Below are 23625 nucleotides of genomic sequence, written 5' to 3'. Positions count from 1 at the left end.
CCTTCCTCTTATAGCCACAGTATTCATATGGCTAGTCCAGTTCAGTTTCTATGGTAACCCCCAGGCTGTTGATAGTGGTGGATTCAGTGATGGAAATGCCATTGAATGTCAGGTGGCGATTGTGAGATTCTCTCTTGTTGGAGATGGTCATTGCCTGGCACTTGTGTGGCATGAATGTTACTTGTCACTTGTCAGCCCAAGCCTGGATATTGTCCAGGTCTTGCTGCATTTGGACATGGGCTGCTTCAGTATCTGAGGAGTCACAAATTGAGCTGAACATTGTGCAATCATCAGCGATCATCCCCACTTCTGACATTATTTTGGAAGGAAGGTCACTGATGAAACAGCTGAAGATGGTTGGGCTGAGGACACTACCCTGAGGAACTCCTGCAGTGATGTCCTGGAACTGAGATTATTGACCTCCAACAACCACAACCATTTTCCTTTGTTGCAGTTATGACCCCCAACCATCAATATTGCAATACCAAATTGCAATACCTTTCTGACATGCTGCCATTATTTCTTGATATATACTCTGTCCTGCAGTGTAGTTAGTGTTTAGGGGGCTTCATATTTTTGCTTTAGACTTCCAGAATCTTCTTGCTTTTTTGAATTTTGCTTTTGCAGTAGAGGGGCATTTTTTTCCCATTTTCCAAGTCAACACTGCTATGACCCTCCTGAATGAGATCGCCAATCTATTTGTAAGAGTTAACTTAGTGGTAGATTAAATGTTCCGGGCCGATAATTGGTGTAAATTTGATTAGGACTGAATTTGTGAGTGGAGAAAGTTAATTGAGACAAGATTTAAGCTTCTGTGATCTTTAGGAAATTGTAAATCATCGCTGAGCTCCTCTGTGTTTGGCTGGGGTTGCATAGCACAATAGAAACACTCTGACATGCTGTGCAAAAGACTAAATGATTTTGCTCTCCCACCTTCAAACCGTGATCATTTGCATTGACCCCATAAACTATCTGCACACCAAGTTTAATTTCGGCTCAGCATGTGTAAAGTTGCTTGTAGATTTCATCAATAATTATTCTTTTGCTTCTGTTAAAATTCTAGATGTGAGCTTAAATTTAGAACAATAATAACAAGTTACGAATGGAGTTTCTTTCAATTTGCTGTAAAAAAAAACATTTTAGTTTCACTAGCAAAGGATTTCTCCTTTTAAAGCAATAAACTTATTATTCCCCAAATTCTCCAGTACTTTTCCTTCATAAATTTTGACAGGACAAACGGTTCCAGTCATGTTTCTGATCAAGGACTCCCTGTATGTGTTTTTCTCCTTTTAGTGATATTGTTGGATTCACTCTGCTGTCCAGTGCCAGCACTCCTTACCAGGTGGTGGATTTTCTCAACAGACTGTACACCTGCTTCGACGCTATAATTGATAACTATGATGTCTACAAAGTTGAGACAATAGGGGATGCATGTAAGTGTATTTCAAAGTCGGGAACTTAAGTGAATCTAGTTGATTTTCATGGATAATTCTACTTACTTTATGATTTCTGGTGCTAGGGCCTTTCACTTAGTTTTAAAGTGCAGTGTGATTTTAATTAAACTTAGTTTTTTCTGAAGAAGAGTCATATGGACTCGAAACGTTAACTCTGTCTTTCTCTTCACAGACGCTGTCAGGCCTGCTGAGTTTTCCAGCACTTTTTGTTTTTGTTTCAGATTTCCAGCATCCACAGTATTTTGTCTTTAAACTTAGGTTTTTGTTTGGTGACAGCCTCCTGCTAAGCCTACTCATTGCTTGGGTAACCTGAGAGGTTTAGGCCTCTCTTTAGCAATGCCCATTTTAGGGATGCCATTTAATTAGTTCAGAGGGATGGTCTACCTGGTTGCATTCTTTTTGTTCCATGAATCATTTTGAGGATGCATGGGCAATTAAATTAGATCTATTATCAACAGTTTGAAGACTGTGGAAAAGAAGCTGTCACCGTTTATGAGAATGGATTTGTGTCTCCTGCAAATGACATCATTGGATTCTGTGCATGCGCTGTCAGATGTTTTTCAAGCATGGAATTGGGCCTCACTTTCCTCCTGTACAAAATTAATACAGGAATGCTGATTGGCAATGAGGGTATGGTCTGAAGTTGTGGCTCCCATTGCTAATGCATTCAATCAAATGTCATCTCAGCTCCAGGTCATCGCTGCAGGAGTTCCTCAGGGTAGTGTCCTAAGCTCAAATATCATCAGCTGCTTCATCAATGACCTTCCTTCCAAAATAGGATCAGAAGTGGGGATGTTCACTGATGATTGCACGATGTTCAGCTCGATTAGTGACTCCTCAGATACTGAAGCAGTCCGTGTCCAAGTGCAGCAAGACCTGAACAATATCCAGGCTTGGGCTGTCAAGTGGCAAGTAACATTCGTGCCACACAAGTGCCAGGCAATGACCATCTCCAACAAGAGAGAATCTAAGCATCGCCCCTTGACATTCAATGGCGTAAAAACCAGCAGATTGTTGAGAGGTGAGTCACTGCAATGTAGGAACCTCAATAGTTAGTTTACACAGAAACAATATGTGACCTGATAATCTATTCTCAAGGTTGATGGATAAATATTGAAAAAGACATCAGGGAGAGCTCTCCTTTTCTTTACGAATGTGATGTGAGATCTTTTGCATTCACCTGAGTGTGTAGGCAAGGTTTAACATCTTATCTGAGAGACAGTCTCACCAACAGTGCAAAACTCCCTCGGTGCTGTATCAGAATTTTTCTCGAAGTCTCTGCAGTGGAACTCAACCAGACAGCCTTCTGAGGTAAAACTGCTATCCACTGGGCACAGCTGACATAATGAAGCAGTACAGTAGCTTTAACTATTCACTGTATCTCCTGCCAACCTAAGATGGCTGGGCAAGATGGCCACCGATACCTGTTTGCACATGTGCACTTGTCATCGCATGCGCAGGATCCGTTGACATCATTTTCAGGGGACACAGATCCATTCCCATAAACGGTGACAGCTTCGTTTCGGCATCTTCAAACTTTTAATAATGTATCTTATTTCGTTGCCCAAAATGATTTATAGAAGAAATAAAATGACCACCCTTTGAACTAATTAAATGGCGGGTCTGAAATTTCAAGCAAGCCCACACTTCCTGGGCCCACGGCGGGTAAGCACTTGGGGCAAGGCCATTTCCCTGTCTCTGTCTCTCCTGCTCTCTCTCTCTCTCTCTCCTCTCGGCTATTTCTAACGATATTTCATCTTTTAATAAATTTCTAAAAAAGACACCAATGTGAAGTGTCATTTTAATTGGCGGATTGCGGGTGAGGACAGGCGGACAGAGTGGGTCCCATTTGCCACTTGCTCTTTCTAGCCCTGTCTGTGAGGGGGATTGTTAAAGGTATGAATTTGATGCAGCTGGCACTGTAACATCTGCAGTTCCAGGGCCAGTGATGACCGTGCATGCACCCTGCTGCACACTGCCCTCTAAAAAGATGGTATCTGCCCATACAACTGGGCATGTGTGGCACTGGCAGAAAGAGAAGCCTTAACTATAACTGGACATCAGTTATTTCTATACTTTTAACAAATAATACCAAAGTGACTCACTTGGAACTTACATAAATTACAGTCCCTATATGTTTTAAGTTAAAGCAAAGGGCATATATATTTCATGTCTGATCATGCATTAGCGTGATGAAATTTTCACACTGGTGCCTCCCACAGGGTTTTGCGGATGGCTTCACATCTGGGTTGACGGAATGACCTTTGTGTGACTTATAGAAGCAGAAGAGGAAAGGAGAGTTGGATGTAACTCAGGCAGAGATAGTAAAATGTTCTTATCCTGTGGGACAAACTTCCAAAATCAAAGAAGGTTTTTCTGCATAAAGATTGAAGTTGATGACAGATTGTAGAATCTATTGAATGTTTTTTGCTTTCAAGTCAGTTTGTTACATTTGGCGTCAAAGGTACCTCTTGTTGAATGGGAATTATTGGTAAATACCTTAAATGGGTCAATAAAGCACTTACTCGATAGTGTTTTGCATCTCCCATTTTTACTCTCATGATTAGATAACTCTTCTCCTACCACCATTGCCCACCCACCCAGAGTCTCAGTAAACTACAAAAATTGGTTGATTATTTAGATCCTCAAATATATCAATACTCAATGTGTGGAACCGGAGACAAACACATCGGCTGGGATTTTCTGGCCCCGTTGTGGGGGGACCCACTGCCGGAGATTCGGCAGCTCAGCCAAAAGTCCATTGACTTTTGGCGGGACCGGACGATCCCAGTGGTGGGTGGGGCTGGAAGATCCCAGCCATTGCTACCAACAAAAGAAAGGTTAGCAAGAAATATGAGAATGGTAGCGTAGGAGTTATACTACTGAATTAGTAATCCAGAGGCTTGTGTTAATGATCTGAAGACATGAGTTCAGACACCAATTGGTGAATTTAAATTTAATTAAATAAAAAACTAGAATCTCTAATGATGTTTATTTAATTTATGAATTGTTATAAAAACCTATCCGGTTTACTAATGACGTTTGTGGGAGGAAATCTGCTGTCCTTACCCGGTCTGGCCTATATGCCACACCAGATAAACAACAACGTGGTTGACTCTTAACTGCCCTCTTATATGGCCGAGCAAGACACTTAGTTGTGCTGAAGAAGGTGGCTCACCATCACCTTTACAAGGCACTTAGGGATGGGCAATAAATGCTGGCCTTGCCCTCATCCTATGAATGAATAATAAAAATGAAGAACAAATGCAAATGGAGCTGTGTAGGGAGCCAATGTTTTGTTTTTGTCCTGTTGAAATCCGACAGATATTTGGGATTGTGGATAATAGGTGTCTGCTCAGTGGAGCTTTCACCCTCTCACAAATTATTTTTTGCAGTTAACTGATGTAGGCATTCAATACTCAAAAGGGTTAACAGGCATCGGTTCCTTTCAGTGATATGTCCTTGTGGCAAAACACTCTAGGTGTTATTTTGTAATCACACTTCACTGTGACTTTGAAACAAGCTGCACCTCTACTGCGTTCACGAGAATGTGAGGTTGGCTGCCAAGCTAAGTCCCAATTCTTTTTCACTTCATAGTGCTGGATTTGTGGAGCAGATTCCCTGGAAAAGCACGTAAGGTTGTGTCACAGAATCACAGAATCACAACACAATGCAGAAGGGGCCCTTCGGCCCATCGAATCTGCACCGACACGTGAGAAACACCTAATCCCATTTACCAGCATTTGGCCCATAGCCTTGAATGTTATGACGTGCCAAGTGCCCATCCTGGTACTTTTTAAAAGATGTGAGGCAACCCGCCTCCACCACTCTCCCAGTCAGCACATTCCAGACACTTACCACCCTCTGGGTAAAAAACTTTTTCCTCACATCCCCCCTAAACCTCCTGCCCCCTCACCTTGAACTTATGTCCCCTCGTGACTGACCCTTCAACTAAGGGGAACAGCTGCTCCCTATCCAAAACAAAAACAGAATTACCAGGAAAAACTCAGCAGGTCTGGTAGCATCGGCGGAGAAGAAAAGAGTTGACGTTTCGAGTCCTCATGACCCTTCGACAGAACTTGAGTGAGTCCAAGAAAGGGGTGAAATATAAGCTGGTTTAAGGTGTGTGGGGGTGTGTGTGGGGGGGCGGTTTGGGTGGGGGGAGAGAGAGAGAAGTGGAGGGGGTTGGTGTGGTTGTAGGCACAAACAAGCAGTGATAGAAACCGATCATCAAAAGATGTCACAAACAACAGAACAAAAGAACACATAGGTGTTAAAGTTGGTGATATTATCTAAACGAATGTGCTAATTAAGAATGGATGGTAGGGCATTCAAGGTATAGCTCTAGTGGGGGTGGGGGGAGCATAAAAGATTTAAAAATATTTTAAAATAATGGAAGTAGGTGGGAAAAGAAAAATCTATATAATTTATTGGAAAAAACAAAAGGAAGGGGGAAACAGAAAGGGGGTGGGGATGGAGGGGGGAGCTCAAGAACTAAAGTTGTTGAATTCAATATTCAGTCCGGAAGGCTGTAAAGTGCCTAGTCGGAAGATGAGGTGCTGTTCCTCCAGTTTGCTTTGGGCTTCACTGGAACAATGCAGCAAGCCAAGGACAGACATGTGGGCAAGAGAGCAGGGTGGAGTGTTAAAATGGCAAGCGACAGGGAGGTTTGGGTCATTCTTGCGGACAGACCGCAGGTGTTCTGCGGTTTAGTTTATGTTTGGTCTCTCCAATGTAGAGGAGACCACATTGGGAGCAACGAATGCAGTAGACTAAGTTGGGAAAAATGCAAGTGAAATGCTGCTTCACTTGAAAGGAGTGTTTGGACCCTTGGACGGTGAGGAGAGAGGAAGCGAAGGGGCAAGTGTTGCATCTTTTGCGTTGGCATGGGGTGGTGCCATAGGAGGGGGTTGAGGAGTAGGGGGTGATGGAGGAGTGGACCAGGGTGTCCCGGAGGGAACGGTCCCTACGGAATGCCGATAGGGGGGGTGAAGGGAAGATGTGTTTGGTGGTGGCATCATGCTGGAGTTGGCGGAAATGGCGGAGGATGATCCTTTGAATGCGGAGGCTGGTGGGGTGATAAGTGAGGACAAGGGGGACCCTATCATGTTTCTGGGAGGGAGGAGTAGGCGTGAGGGCGGATGCGCGGGAGATGGGCCGGACACGGTTGAGGGCCCTGTCAGGGGCCTCGTTGACAGGGGCCTCAACCATGTCCGGCCCATCTCCCGCACATCCGCCCTCACACCTACTCCTCCCTCCCAGAAACATGATAGGGTCCCCCTTGTCCTCACTTATCACCCCACCAGCCTCCACATTCAAAGGATCATCCTCCGCCATTTCCGCCAACTCCAGCATGATGCCACCACCAAACACATCTTCCCTTCACCCCCCCTATCGGCATTCCGTAGGGATCGTTCCCTCCGGGACACCCTGGTCCACTCCTCCAACACCCCCTACTCCTCAACCCCCTCCTATGGCACCACCCCATGCCCACTCAAAAGATGCAACACCTAACCCTTCACTTCCTCTCTCCTCACCGTCCAAGGGCCCAAACACTCCTTTCAAGTGAAGCAGCATTTCACTTGCATTTCCCCCAACTTAGTCTACTGCATTCGTTGCTCCCAATGTGGTCTCCTCTACATTGGAGAGACCAAACGTAACCTGGGCGACCGCTTTGCAGAACACCTGCGGTCTGTCCGCAAGAATGACCCAAACCTCCCTGTCACTTGCCATTTTAACACTCCACCCTGCTCTCTTGCCCACATGTCTGTCCTTGGCTTGCTGCATTGTTCCAGTGAAGCCCAACGCAAACTGGAGGAACAACACCTCATCTTCCGACTTGACACTTTACAGCCTTCCGGACTGAATATTGAATTCAACAACTTTAGGTCTTGAGCTCCCCCCTCCATCCCCACCCCCTTTTTGTTTCCCCCTTCCTTTTGTTTTTTCCAATAAATTATATAGATTTTTCTTTTCCCACCTATTTCCATTATTTTAAAATATTTTTAAATCTTTTATGTTCCCCCCACCCCCACTAGAGCTATACCTTGAGTGCCCTACCATCCATTCTTAATTAGCACATTCGTTTAGATAATATCACCAACTTTAACACCTATGTGTTCTTTTGTTCTGTTATTTGTGACATCTTTTGATGATCTGCTTCTATCACTGCTTGTTTGTGCCTACAACCACACCAACCCCCTCCACTTCTCTCTCTCTCTCCCCCCACCCAAACCGCACCCCTCCCCACCCCCACACACATTAAACCAGCTTATATTTCACCCCTTTCTTGGACTCACTCAAGTTCTGTCAAAGGGTCATGAGGACTCGAAACGTCAACTCTTTTCTTCTCTGCCGATGCTACCAGACCTGCTGAGTTTTTCCAGGTAATTCTGTTTTTGTTTTGGATTTCCAGCATCCGCAGTTTTTTTGTTTTTTTTGCTCCCTATCCACCCTGTCCATGCCCCTCATAATCTTGTACACCTCCATCAGGTCATCCCTCAGTCTTCTCTGCTCCAACAAAAACAACCCGTCTATCCAACCTCTCTACCTAACTTAAATGTTTCATCCCAGGCAACATCCTGTTGAATCTCCTCTGCATCCCCTCCAGTGCAATCACATCCTTCCTATAATGTGGCGACCAGAACTGCACACAGTACTCCAGCTGTGGCCTCACCAAGGTTCTATACAACTCCACATGACTTCCCTACTTTTGTATCGATTGATAAAGGCAAGTGTCCCATGTGCCTTTTTCATCACCTCACTAACATGCCCCTCCACCTTCAGAGATCTATGGACACACACACCAAGTCCCTTTGTTCCCCAGAACATCCTAGTGTCATGCCGTTCATTGAATACTTCCCTGTCAAATTAATCTTTCCAAAGTGTATCACCTCACACTTTTCAGGGTTAAATTCCATCTGCCATTTATCTGCCCACTTGACCATCCTGTCTATATCTTCCTGTAGTCCAAGACACTCAACCTCACTGTTAACCACCCAGCCAATCTTTGTGTCATCCTCAAACTTACTAATCCTACCCCCCTCATAGTCACATGTTGTTTACATAAATGACGAATAATAGGGAACCCAGCACAGATCCCTGTGGTGTGACACTGGACACTGGCTTCCAGTCACTAAAGAAACCTTCTGTCATCACCCTCTGCCTCCTACAACCAAGCCAATTTTGAATCCACCTTCTCAAATTACCCTGTATCTTTGTCAAAGGCTTTGCTGAAATCCATGTAAACGACATCAACTGCAGTACCCTCATCTACACACGTGGTCACCTCCTCAAAAAATTCAATCAAATTTGTTAGGCATGACCTCCCTCTGACAAAGCCATGCTGACTATCCCTGATCACACCTTACCTCTCCAAGTGGAGATAGATTCTCTCCTTCAGAATTTTCTCTAACAATTTCCCTACCACTGACGTCAGACTCACTGGTCTGTAGTTCCCTAGCTTATCTCTACAACCCTTCTTAAATAGCAGAACCACATTAGCTGTTCTCCAGTCCTCTAGCACCTCCCCCGTGGCCAGAGAGGAATTAAAAATTTGGGTCAGAGCCCCTGCGATCTCCTCCCTTGCCTCCCTCAGCAGTCTGGGACACAAATCATCTGGACCTGGATATTTGTCTACTTTTAAGCCTGCCAACACCTCCAATACTTTGTCATTCTCTATATCAATTTGCTCAAAAACCTCGTAGTCTCTATCCCCGAGTTTCATACCTTCATCCTCATTCTCTTGGGTGAAGACGGATGTGAAGTATTCATTCAACACTCTAGCGATGTCCTCTGGCTCCACCCATAGATTTCCCCCTTGGTCCCTAATGGGCCCTACTCTTTCCCTGGTTATCCTCTTCCAAGTGATATACTTATAGAATATCTTGGGATTAGCCAGAGCTTTCTCATATCCCCTTTTTGCTCTCCTAATTGCTTTCTTAAGCTCCACCCTGCACTTTCTGTACCCCACTAATGCCTCTGCTGATTTGCTTCCCTTGTACCTGCTAAAAGCTTCTCTTTTCCTTCTCATTGTTTCCTGAATATCTCTAGTCATCCATGGTTCTCTGGGCTTGTTACTCCTTCCTTTCACCATAGAGGGAACATGTTGAGCCTGTACCCTCCCCATTTTCTTTTTGAATGCCCCCCACTGTTCCTCTGTAGATTTCCCCACAAGTAGCTGTCCCCAGTCTACCTTGGCCAGATCCTGCCTTATTTTACTAAAATCCACTCAATGAACTTCTCTTTAAAGTAGCTAAATTGCTAAAGTTTGAGGGATTTGGATGAAGTAGATAGTGAGCAATTGTTTCCACTGGAAGTTGTCTCAGTAGCCAGAGGACACAGATTTAAAGTAATTGGCAAAAGAACTAGAGGTGACATGAGAAAAAAGTGCTATGCATTAGTTGGGATGTAAAAAGAAAGACTTGCATTTACATTTCGTCTTTCATGACCTCAGGATGTCACAAAGCACTTACAATGAGGTACTTTTGTACTCGCTGCTATAATGTAGGAAACATGGCAGTCAATTTGCCTACAGGAAGCTCCTACAAATCGCAATGCGATAATAATCAGATAATCTGTTTCTCAGTGATGCTGATTACGGTGTAAATATTGGCCAGGATATCAGGGTGAACTCCCCTTGTCTTCTTTAAAATAACACCAGTGGGTCTTTTATCCATGGTTATGATCCCCCTGGAAATCTATGAACTGAAATAACCCCAGATGAAGAAATTCACCGAACGTGATTTCACCTTTTGTAACATTCACTTTAACATTTTTTTTATTCGTTCATGGGATATGGACATTGCTGTCTAGGTCGGCATTTATTGCCCATCCCTAATTGACCTTGTTCAGAGGGCATTTTAAGAGTCAACCACATTAGCATAAATCAGAATCAACATAAAATAAACATACTCGACTGATTCCTGGGATGAAGAGCTTATCTTATGAATGAAGAAAGGTTAAATTAACAGGCAAATCATGGTCAATATGAGTTATAAATTACACAAGGAATAGTAGACACCACAAAAACTATCTCATGAATGTTATAAGCAATCTGAATGCCTATATGGTCCCAGTTCCAGCTGTACAGTTATTCCAAGCTGAATTCCAATCCCTTTCCTTCAAGGACTTAATTGATTATCCGCAGGCAGCAGCATCCATGTAAACAAGGTTCTGCCCATGTAACCTTCCCTATATGGCACTTCTTTCCAAAACCTTCTGAGTACGCAGATTCCCTAAACGTTTTAAATTAATTACAAATTTTCCTTATTGTCACTGCTTAACAAGCCAAGGCCTGTCACACATCTGGGCCAGGATTTTTACCTTATCAGGCGAGCACGGAGGGCGGGCCTGAGAGCAGTCGCGAAGCCGATCGCCACCGGAGACCGGGCCCCGACATCAATTTCATGCTGGCTGGTCAATTACCAGCCAGCGTGAAACGCAAGCTGCAGCACTCAGTGCTGCCGGGGGGAGCCAGGAGGAGGCACAGAGCTGCCTCGGGGGGCTGAAGATTTAAAGACTCAAAATAAAAAAGTAACCACTGTTAAAATCATGTCCCCTGATGTGACTCTGTCACACGGACAGGGACATGTAATAAATGAAATTTCAAAATTTCTATTTAATTTTTAATTCCTCTTGGAAATCTCGTCCTGCCCTGGATGAGGTTTCATTAAAAAAAATCCAAGGGCCACTTGGCCTTTTCACCTGCTGCCAACTGGGAGGTTGGATGGGCAGCGAAAAATTTCCTTCAATTATCACTTAAATGGCCTTTAATGACCCGCCAAGCGAAATATCGCGTGAGTGTGCGATGGCGTCGGGATGCTTGCCCGACGTCACCGTGCGTCATTTTACGCTCGAGCGGCTCAGGCGTGTGCCCGCCCGTCTGCCCAGCGAAGATTTCAGCCCCTGAAAGAGCAGACAGGATGCCAGGCTAATGTCTTATCTGAATTTCTGAATAGCTTTCCTTCGGCGGTGTACTGGGCTGGCAGCCTAGAATCAGAGCTCAGCTTCCTGGAGCTGGACTTGAATCCACAATGTTCTGACTTACAAGTGAGAGACTCACTGAGGCATTGTGTGACATTGTGTGATTAGAGCTACCTGAAAGGTGATGTGGAATTAGATTCAGTGGTAACTTTTAAAAGAGAATTGGATAAATACTTGGAAAGGAAAGGCTTGCGGGGCTCTGGAGAAAGCAAGGGCGTGGGACTAATTGCGTAGCTCGCTCAAAGAGCTACGAGCATACGAACATAAGAATTAGGAGCAGGAGTAGGCCTCTCGGCCCCTCGAGCCTATTTCACCATTCAATAAGATCATGGCTGTAACCTCAACTCTACATTCCTGCCTACCCCCGATAACCTTTCACTCCCATGTTAATCAAAAACTTATCCAGCTCTGCCTTAAAAATATTTTGCTTCCACCGCCTTTTGAGGAAGAGAGTTCCAGAGAATCACTACCCTCTGAGAGATAAAGATTTCTCCTCATTCCTGTCTTAAATGAGTGACCCTATTTCTAAACAGTTCTAGATTCTCCCACAAGAGGAAACATCCTCTCCACATCCACCCTGTCAAAACCCTCAGGATCTTAAAGGTTTCAATCAACTCGCCTCTTACTCTTCTAAACTCCAATGGATACAAGCCTAACCTGTCCAACCTTTCCTCCTAAGACAACTCGCCCATTCCTGATATTAGTCTAGTAAACCTTCTCTGAACTGCTTCTAATGCATTTACATCTTTCTTTAAATAAGGAGACCAGTACTGTGCACAATACTCCAGATGTGGTCTCACCAATGCTCTGTACAACTGAAGCATAACCTGTCTACTTTTGTAATCAATTCACCTCACAATAAATGATAACATTCTATTAGCTTTCCTAATTACTTGCTGTACCCGCATATTAGCTTTTTGTGATTCATGTACTAGGACACCCAGGTCCCTCTAAATCTCAGAGCTCTGCAATCTCTCACCATTTAGATAATATGCTTCTTTTTTATTCTTCCTGCCGAAATGAACAATTTCACATTTGCCCACATTATACTCCATTTGCCAGATCTTTGCCCAGTCTCATAACCTACCTTGTCACTTTATAACCTCCTAATGTCCTCTTCACAATTTACTTTCCTACCTATCTTTGTGTTGTCAGAAAATTTAGCAACCATTCCTTCAGCCCCTTCAAGCAAGTCATTTATATAAATTGTAAAACATTGAAGCCCCAGCACTGAATCTTGTGGCACACCATGGTTTCATAATGTCGTTGAAAGTTTTAGATATGTTCTGAGGCAAAAAATCTAGGGTCTCCCATTTAAGACTGAGATGAGGAGAATTTTCTTCTCTCAGAGCATCGTTAGTCTGTAGAATTCTCTTTCCAGGAGAACAGTGGAGGTTGGATTATTGAATTTATTAAGGCTGAGTTAGACCGATTTTTGATAGTCAAGGGGATCAAGGTTTATGGGGCAGACAGGAAAGTGAAACTGAGACCATAGTCAGATCAGCTATGATCTTATTGAATGGAGGAACAGACTTGAAGGGCCAAATGGCCTATTCCTGCTGCTAATTCTTGTGCTCAAATACCTTCTAAATTTTGGCTCCTAGTTAAGCAACACCTCAATTGTTTTCAAATCCCTCATGGCCCTGTCCTTCCTGGCTCTGTAATCTCTTCCTGTCTCACAACCCTCTGAGATATCTGCGCTTTTCCAAGACTGGTCCCTAATTTTAATCACTCCACCATTGGTGACCATGCCATCAGCTTCCTAAGCCCTAAGCTCCCTCCCTAAACCTCTATGACTCTCTACGTTGCTTTCCTCCTTTAAGATACATCGTGAAGCCTCAAATACCCTAAAATGCCTTACGGGATGGGGCTCAGTGTCAACTGTTTGTTAGTGCTCCTGTGAAGTGGTTTGGGATGCTTTACCATGTCAAAGTTACTCTATAAATACAAGTTGATGTCATTGTTCAGGTTAAGATTCATCTTAAGCCTACTTACTACATGTCCTACACTAACACTGGGAGGGGTGGGGGGGGCACATTTAGGTTGTACCAATATGGCTCCTGCCCATCTCATCCCCAGTACTCCCACTCAGAATGACTGAGAACAGGCCTGGGTTCCCCCTGTATCTCCTGAAGGCCTTAACAGTGAAGAAGTGAAGGGTAGTATAGATACTGGAATGATTGATTATCCGTAAGCTTCCTGCCCAGATGTTCCCCAATATGAGCTTCGGGCTCCCCTTTCTGAGTGTTAGGGTGTGATTGTGAGTTCCTCCAGTTTGTCGGTCTCTGTTACAATTCTGATGTGGGCCGTCTGCCCTGAGTATGTAACTAACCTCCTTTTCCCTGATTTGGGACAATGTCAAGGGTAAGGCGGTACATTGAAGTCATACCTCTGTTTCCTTAGCAGGGTCCATTAAATATTGGAGTCATCAAGTTCCTGTTCAACTTACTCATATCCTGCACTAATAAAGATGTCAGTGTTTGGATCTAGGATTTACTTACCAATGGGACAAACAATGCTAAGAACAGTTCTAGCAAAATCTCCAATTCATCAATTCTACACTCCAACAAGGGAGTGATCCTAAAGCACAAGAATATCGAAGAGTACTGTAATGTTATAGCTCTAACTCTGATCCATGCAGTCTCTCTGCATGACCTTACCCCTTCGTCTCCTTTCCCAAACTTCTCTCAGGCAGCAGGGAGATTTCTGGAATGTTGGAGCTAAAAAGCAGGGATGTTATGTTAACCTTGTATACAGCCTTGGTTAGACACACTTGCAGCCTCCCTGTATGGTGAGCCCACCCCCACCGTTGAGTTAATAGAAGCAGCACCAGGATAAGGCCCTTAACTGGGCATTAATTGCGTACTAAAGGACCTCAAGTGGAGGCAGGGCTGGAAGGCTGTCAATGTACCTCCTTGCCATGATGGGATCTCCACCTGGCACCCTCCCATCTGATTAAATACCTCTGTCGCCGCACATGCCACAGGGGAGGGCACTAAATTCTGCCCGCTGATACCAGAACTGAGAGGCTGTGCCTAGCAGGAAATGCTGAATGGGCAGTTTTCCTCCAAAAAGAGAAAAGCTAGAAGGAGACCTGATAAATATCTCTGAGATTATGCAAGTTTTTAATAGATAGACATGAAGAAAATGTTTCCACTTGTTGGTGACAAATCTAGAAACCATTTAAAAAAAAATAGTCACTAATAAATCCAATTGTGAATTCAGGAGGAAATTTCTTTACCCAGAGAGTGGTGGGGATGTGGAACTTGCTACCACAGGGAGTGGTTGAGGAGAATAGTACAGATACATTTAATAGGAAGTTGGATAAACGCAAGAGACAAAGAAACAAAAGGATATGTTGATAGGGTGATATAAATAAGATGGGAGGAGGCTCATGCAGAGCATAAACAGCAACATGGACCAGTTGGGACAAATGGCCTGTTTCTGTGCTGTAGACTCATTGTAATTAGAGTTTTTAGGAACACTACGTGCCTTATATATGACTGGAGGACTGTCAGGAACAAGGCACAGATTCTTGTGACAGTGACTAGATTATGCTGGCCAAAGACTCAATTTGCTGTTATTTTTGGCCTTTGGCTGTGTGGCTTTGAGCCAGGAGGAATGTTTTTTAAATAAGTCTTCATTTTTTGAATGGTGGCTTTGCATTATAAATCCCTGCTGGAAAGCACAAAGACAGCTCTTAAATAGAATGGTTAACCTATGCGACACCACTTATCATTATTAGGCTGACTATATTATATGAACCCAGTTTCATGCATATTACATTTTGGATCACAAAGAACACAGTGACAGATGTAAGAATTCTAGCTATTTCAGGCTAACAATATCGCGAGTGTTTATCGCGGTGTCCACAGCAAAAATGATTTCTGTCAAACAGCTATGGCTATTCGTGCTGCTCCATGTTAATGATAAGATTTAATGCTCCTTTATGGAGCTCTGTGTTGCCTGTCAGATGTGAAGGGAACAATCAAAGAGCCAGGATAACATTAGAAGTTCTCTGTTGCGAATTGACAAACCCCCTTACTGTATCCAAACCAAGAAAACATTTGGTCACCATGAATACACAAAGAAAAATTAAAGTCATGACTTATTTTAATGGAAATGAGAGTTGGCCTTTAGTTCTCTTAAGAAGGACAAATTTAAGGAGTGCTTTGTAAAGGATAAATGTGTCAAAGGGCTTCTTTTTTCATCTCATCAATCATTTTGAATATACATTTGAATGTTTTACATATACTGAGTGATTTCCCAGCTTTCTTTCTATGATTTAGCTTCATTCAGTGAAAGACCAGAGGAAATATATAACACAGTTGCTACTGCTCTCTTTCATAGAACTTCTGAGATTATATCAATCTATCACTTATTGGGGGGGGGGGCGGGGGTCACTGCAGAAGCTCAACACCACCTAAGACAAAGCAACCTACTTGATCGGTGCCCTGTCCACCACTTTAAACATTCACTCCATCCACCACCGACGCACAGTAGCAGCAGTGTGTACCATCTTTAGGATATACTGCAGCAATTCACCAAGGCTCCTTTGTCAATACCTTCCAAACCCGCTACCTCTATCACTGAGAGGACGAGAGCAGCTGATACATGGGAACACCAGCACCTGCAAGTTCCCCTCCATCCTGACTTGGAAATATATTACTGTTCCTTCACTGTCACTGGATCAAAATCCTGGAACTCCCTTCCTAACAGCACTGTGGATGTATCTACACCACAGGGACTGCAGGGGTTCAAGAAGGCAACTCACCACCACCTGAAAGACAATTAGGGATGGGCATTAAATGCTGACTTTACCAACAATGCTCACATCACATGAAAGAATTAAAAAATATTAATTTTTCCCGACGTTGCAAAATGAGCGATATTCAATTATCTGCCCATGTATTCACTGCTTTTCTGTTAAAGCTGATGCAGGGGATTATGGGGCATGATGTATGATAAGCAGTTAATTTGATATTGCCCATTTTATATCATTGGCCAAAGTTAAAAATAGCTCCATAGAGATTGTATTCAAACTGCATTCATGCATCTCCCTCATTTAATCCATTGAAGGGACCACATACTAATTCTTCCTACTGAAATGTTACTGTCTCATAGATCTGCAAACAGAGGCGTGCATTTATATAGAACCTTATCACATCCTTGGAAATTTCCAGGAAAAAACTCCCTTCTCCTTCAGATCTTTAACATCCACCTGAACGGCTGCAGCCGCCAGAAGGTGTCTCAGCTTAGCATTCCTTGTGAAGGGTCGACACCTCTGACAGTGCAGCACTCCCTCAGCATTGCACTGGAGTGTCAGTCTGGAAAATGTGCTCATTTCTCAGGGTGGTTCTCGAACCCACAGCCTCCTGAGCGAAACACTAGAGCGCTTCCAACTGAGAAAAGTTGTGGAGTCAATCCGATGTCAAGTCAATTTCATGCATGCAGCACATGTAAATATCTGGCATGTGTCAATTCATCCTTTAAGGCACCTCTGACTGAGGTGCCAAATGAATCGAATTGTGCCTCTTTAGGGGCAGTGTGGGCCCAGGTGCCCATGGTCTTCAGGAATTAATGACACACAAGGCTATTGCTGTGCGACCATTGCACAGACACAGCCACGTTCCCCTCTTTGACAGGAGTCTTATACAGGACAACAAGCCTATAAGGACCATGAATTGACTGTGACGCCATTTCCCATATATCTGGTGTGATGACTGTCACTATAAGTTCAGTTCAACTGAGTAGGGGTCATGTGATTTGTTCAACCAATGTGTGGCTAGCGCGGGGGAATAAATTCTAGGGAGGGTTTTCTCACGAAGGGCTGGCTGGATACAAGCAGCCACAGGAGCTCTCGTGTAAATAGAGTTCACTTTGTTTGACTAAGAAGCCTCCCAGAGCGTGTTTCTACACCTGGCATTTTTCTTTATGGACAGAAAGTGTGTAAGAATCCTACTTAAACCAGAGAGCATCTAATATTTGTTTTAGCATTCTGATCTTATTGTGCATTTTGACTGAATGTTGCTTACAGGAGGAAAACAAAGATGCACCCTTGTTTCTTGGCATAGCTGTTCCAGCGCTCAGGGCATTGTGGTTGCTGAAACCCAGCATTTGAATATTTTAAATATACTGAGTGATTTTCCAGCTTTCTCTCTACGGTTTACCTTCAGTTCAGCTGTAAAGACTAAAGGAAATAAAAAAAGCTCTGGCCAGACTTTTACACTTCCCCTCTGGTGGGGTTTAAATCGGCAGGAGGTGGGGGGAAGGAGCATGAAATTGAACGGAGGGGATTCCCTTCCGGATCCTGCCCGACCCACCCACAGGGCGATTTTACGATGGGGCGGGCAAGGCTTTGGACGGGAAGCCCACTGTTGCCCCATCTGAGGCCCTTAAGTGGCCAATTATTGGTTACTTGAGGGCCGTTTCCCACCCAGCCTCAATTTTTAGGGTGGCGGAAGGATTGAACGGTTGTGGAGCAAGACCAAAAAAGGACAGAGTTACAACTCGGACGGGAAGTAAGGGAGGCAGGAGGGAGCACCTCCATCAGAAGCTCCCTTCTGAAGTTGGGCACCCCTCCGCCTTAATGCCTGGTGGGCTCCAGACCTCCCTCCCCCCAGCCTCTACCCTGAGACCCCAATCGCTCACTTCGAGCCCCACCCACCACCCCCCTCACCCAGGCCTTCCCTATCCTCCCCGCCTTGGGACCCCTTTGAACTTACCTGGGCCTCCGGTGCCTGGACTTAGACTCCGATGTCCTCCTGCATTTCTTCTTCTGTCCAGTGCTGTGCTGTGGCTGCAGGAGCTGGAGAGCTGCCGGCCAATCTGATTGGCCGGAAGCTCTCTAAGGCGGGACTTTCTCTAGAGTGAGGGGCTGAATTCCCACCTGCAGCCACTTAACACTCATTCGAGCGTGAAATGGCTGTGGGGCACTTGGAGCTGGCGGGGAAATCTTCAGGTGGCGGGAAGCGAGACCCCATCATCTGAAAAATTCAGGCCACAGCTGCTCCTGCTCTGTCTTATAGAGCTTCTGAAATAATATTAATCTCACTTATGGTTGGTGGGGGGGGGGCTGCGATGTCACTTAAGAATCTTGATGCAACCCAAGACAAAGCAGCCCGCCTGATTGGCACCCCATCAACTGTCCTTCAACATTCACTCCCTCCACCACCGACACACAGTGGCAGCAGTGTGTCTACCATCTACAAGATGCACTGCGGCAACTCACCAGGACTGGACAGCACCTTCCAAACCCATCACCTCTACCACCCAAAAGAACAAGGGCAGCAGATGCATGGGAACCACCACCACTTGCAAGTTCCCCTCCAAGTCACACACCATCCTGCCTTGGAACTGTATCACTGCTCCTTCACTGTCCCTGGGCCAAAATCCTGGAACTCCCTTCCTAGCAGCACTGCGGGTGCACTGTGACAAACTCAGATACTTACCTGGAAGTCGGACTTCCGGAATTCAGAGCCAGGAACTACAGTTCCCCGTGGGTCTCGGGTGTCTTGCACATGTTCCAGTCGGGAGATGGCCACACTTGCGCAGTTAGTCTATTTTTACATTCTTTAGGCCCGGAACCGACCCTTCACATATGTGCAGAAGAAAAGGAGTGAAACAAAAAGCAGGCCAGGTGACCTGGAACTAGAGCACAATTAAAGAGAAAGTGTCTCAAGGAGCAGGATACAGGAAGGGGGATGAAGAGAGATCTCAAACCAAGAAGAAGGTCTCAAACAAGGAAATGGGATAGAAAGGTGTCCCAGAAGACACTCCCAGGTAAGGGACAAGGACAGAGATCAGAAACAGATCATGTTAAATAAAGTTGAGGAAAAGGAGCAGAGCAATAAAGAGAGAAAGAGAGCTGCAGGAGCAGACTTGAAGCAAAGTTGGCTAGAGAGATGCTCTGAAGATCTATGGAGGCAGCCGACAGTTGGTGACTCTTGTTGCGGCCTTTTGGAGCAGTGGTGTTCTGCTTGAGTCGGCCAAAGATCTGAAAGTGTCCTTTTAAGGTGAAGCTTGAGCGTACAAAGGAGATCCAGGAGAAAAGAATCTTTGACAGCAAGATTGAAACCTTACTAGTGAATCCCTGTTAAAGTCATCCAAGTGAGAGTGACATGTTGGAGAGAATTCCCAGGCAGGTTTTGAATGTGGAAATTGGAAACCCTCATGAGAAAGACCGGGATGCTCATGATGTGACAGCGTCCGGGTGGGTCATTGAGAAATCCATGGAATCTGCTTTGGTTGCATCTGTCATTTACTTTGGAATGTGGTATGCCTGACCACAGTTCACCTGTTAATTCACATGTACTGCATTCCTACTCTGAATATTAGACTATAAGATAGATATTGTAAATTATTTTATCTTTCCGAATTTGTATATGTCTGAAAAGATATAGCTGAGGTGAAGGGATAGTTTGAATGTTTGAAACACTTCTTGTGTTTGTATTGAGATCTTTCCAACCTTTTTGGCTGGTGTAATATAGCTCATTTTTCATGTTTAATAAATGTTTTATTCTTTCTGTTAAAGTTTATCAGCAGAACTGCTGTGAATTTGTTCAGTAACTTTCCTCCACAGTTTCTAAAAATAAATAAAAGTTAGGATCTACCAAGCCAGGTTTCACTCTGGGATCTGACCTCTCAGCTGGGATCGTAACAGTAGCTATACCAGATGGACTGGACACAGGAAATTGACGGGCAGGAAAAGACCAACTGGTCTATGCCCCACAGTCGTATGGTGGGAGCATCATGATGAGAACACCAGAGAAGCACCACCACATAACCAAAGGCCTGCTCCAGAAAGCTCTTCGCTTGACCCACGAATGGCAGCAGGGACAGAGGTGACCATATTCCCAGCTGATTCTCAGGACCACTACTTTGAAGATTACTGGGAATCCTACCTGCATGCTTATCCCTTTTTTCCTTTCTTTCTTTGTCCATGCCAGTGTGATGTTAGGTATGTAGGCTGTACATCCCAAAGACCGGTGGGTTATATCAAACAGCATGTCTAAGCCACTGTTCACAATGGGCAAGCTACAGAACATGCCCAACCAGCCCATGCTTGCAAAACTCAAAACATTGTGTCCAACATTAAATGTGATTTTCCGGTTGGACAACATTTGCTAAATAATGCTCAGTGTGCTAAGAATTAAAATTGTCAGTTAGGCTCAGAGTGTGCACTGGAAACTATATATATTAATACACAGGGACCTGTTTTTTGCAGACAGAAAGAACATCTGCACTTTGCGCCTGTTTTGGCTAAACAAAATAAGTGACAGCCATTCGCTGACTCATTCTTCAGGACAATGCCTTGACCAATCAGGGTCAAGCTACCTGGTTTAAAGTTCAAACTGTGCTTGGCAGTTAACTGTCAGTCACCATCACTGGTGCATTCTTCATGGCAATGCCTCTACCAATCAGAGTCCACTTGCCAACCAATCATCACTCTCTTCACATACAGTATAAATTATTGTTTTCCCCTTATATTGGTATTCTCGCAAAATGTCCTGTTGACTCCAAGATGTAAAGCTTTGACATGTCTCTTTTTTCAGCAATACTCAAGTTCTTTCTTTCTCTTGCTCATCATGAGGAAAACTTGGTAAATCCCAGAAAGAAAAAGGCAGAGGAATATGGGAAAAATAGATAGGAGAATCAAGTGAATACTTTGCAGCCGATGTCATGGCCTGAGTTCGCCATGTTTAATCAGGATTATTTTTATATCGCAAGTGAATGCTTCAAGTAGATAGCCCACAACTGGAATCAAAATACCATGAATTGACATGGCACCTCATTAATCTACAGGTCTTCTCCAAGTCTTATCTGCTGCCCTTGTCCTTCTAGGTGGTAGTGGAAGGTGCCGTTGAAGGACCCTTGGTGAATTCCTGCAGTGCATCTTGTAGCTGGTACACACTGCTGCTACTGTGTGTCGGTAATGGAGGGAGTGTATGTTTGTGGATGTGGTGCTAATCAAGGGGGCTGCTTTGTCCTGGATGGTGTCAGCCTTGTTGAGTGTTGTTGGAGCTGCACTCATCCAGGCAAGTGGGGAGTATTCCATCACACTCCTGACTTGTGCCTTGTAGATGATGGACAGTCAGGAGTTGAGCTACTCATTGCATGATTCCTAACCTCTGACCTGCTCTTGTAGCTACAGTATTTATATGGCTAGTCCAGTCCAGTTTCTGGTCAATGGTAACCCCCAGGATGTTGATAGTGGGGGAGTCAATGATGGTAATGCCATTGAACATCAATGGGCAATGGTTGCATTCTTTCTTGTTGGAGATGGTCATTGCCTGGCACTAGTGTGGCGCAAATGTTCCTTGCCACTTATCAACCCAAGCCTTGATGTTGTCCAGGTCTTGCTGCATTTGGACATGGACTGCTTCAGTATCTGAGGAGTCATGAATGGTGCTGAACATTGTGCAATCATCAGCGAACATCCCCACTTCTGACCTTATGATAAAAGGAAGGTCATTGATGAAGCAGCTGAAGATGGTTGGGCCGAGGACACTACCCTGAGGGACTCCTGCAGTGTTGTCCTGGAGTTGAGATGACTGACCTCCAACATCCACAACCATCTTCCTTTGTGCTAGGTATGACTCTAACCAACGGAGAGTTTTCCCCCAATTCCCAATGACTCCAGTTTTGCTAGGGCTCCTTGATGCCACACTCGGTCAAATGCTGCCTTGATATCAGGGGCAGTCACTCTCACTTCACCTTGGGAGTTCAGCTCTTTTGTCCATGTTTGAACCAAGGCTGTAATGCGGTCAGGAGTTGAGTGGCCCTGGCGAAACCAAACTGAGCGTTAGTGAGCAGGTTATTGCTAAGCGAGTGCCACTTGATAGCACTGCCGATAACCCCTTCCATTGCTATACTGATGATCGAGAGTAGACTGATGGGGTGGTAATTGGCTGGGTTGGATTTGTCCTGCTTTTTGTCTACTGGAACAGCTTAGCTAGAGGTGCAGCAAGTTCTGGAGCACAAGTCTTCAGTACAATTGCTGGAATGTTGTCAGGGCCCATAGCCTTTGCAGTATCCAGTGCCTTCATCCATTTCTTGATATCACATGGAGTGAATCGAATTGGCTGAAGACTGGCATCTGTGATGCTGGGGACCTCTGGAGGAGGCCAAGATGCATCATCCATTCAGCACTTCTGGCTAAAGATTCTAGCAAATGCTTCAGCCTTATCTTTTGCACTGATGTGTGGGCTCCTGCATCATTGAGGATGGGGATATTTGTGGAGCCTCCTCCTCCAGTGAGTTGTTTAATTGTCCACCACCATTCACGACTGGATGTGGCAGGACTGCAGAGCTTAGATCTGATTCATTGGTTGTGGGATCGCTTAGCTCTGTCTATCACTTGCTGCTTAGGCTGTTTGGCACACAAGTTGTCCTCTGTTATAGTTTCACCAGGTTGGCACCTCGTTTTAGGTATGTTTGGTGCTGCTCCTGGCATGCCCTCCTGCACTCTTCATTGAACCAGGGTTGATCTCCTGGCTTGATGGTAATGGTAGAGTGGAGGATATGCAGGGCCATCAGGTTACAGATTGTGTTCGAGTATAATTCTGCTGCTGCTGATGGCCCACAGTGCCTCATGGATGCCCAGTCTTTAGTTGCTAGATCTGTTCGAAATCTATCCGATTTAGCACGGTGGTAGTGCCACACAACATGATGGAGGGTATGCTCAATGTGAAGGCAGGACTTTGTCTCCACAATGACTGTGCGGTGGCCACTCCTACCGACACTGTCATGGACAATTGCATCTGTGGCAGGCAGGTTGGTGAGGATGTTTTTCCCTCACCACCTGCTGCAGAACCAGTCTAGCAGCTGTCATTTAGGACTCAGCCAGTAGTAGTGCTACCGAGCCAGTCTTGGTGATGGACATTCAAGTCCCCCACCCAGAGTACAGCCTGTGCCCTTGTCATCCAAGTAGTGTTCAACATGGAGGAGTACTGATTCATCAGCAGGAGGTTTCCTTGCCCCTGTTTGACCTGATGCCATGAGACTTCATGGGGTCTGGAGTTGATGTTGAGGACGCCCAGGGCAACCCCCTCTTGGTTGTATACCTCTGTGCTGCCACTTCTGCTGGGCCTGGACATACCCAGGGATAGTGATGGTGGCCTCTGGGACATTATCTGTAAGGTATGGTTCCGTGAGGATGACTATGTCTGGCTTGACTAGTCTGTGA

The 23625-nt window shown here is 44.8% G+C and overlaps 1 protein-coding gene across 1 annotated transcript in view; it reads left to right on the top strand.

Annotated features, from left to right (window-relative positions):
• The window catches only part of LOC121288988 (atrial natriuretic peptide receptor 2-like), a 110405-nt gene that overhangs the window by 50595 nt on the left and 36185 nt on the right, over positions 1–23625 (top strand). Inside the window, exon 20 of the mRNA XM_041207849.1 lies at positions 1294–1433. Within this exon, the coding sequence (XP_041063783.1) occupies positions 1294–1433 (140 nt within the window). The remainder of the gene's footprint in view (positions 1–1293; positions 1434–23625) is intronic.

This window comes from Carcharodon carcharias, chromosome 16 (genome assembly GCF_017639515.1).
Source record: "Carcharodon carcharias isolate sCarCar2 chromosome 16, sCarCar2.pri, whole genome shotgun sequence".
NCBI lineage: Eukaryota > Metazoa > Chordata > Chondrichthyes > Lamniformes > Lamnidae > Carcharodon > Carcharodon carcharias.
This window is presented reverse-complemented; position numbering and strand designations above follow the sequence as displayed.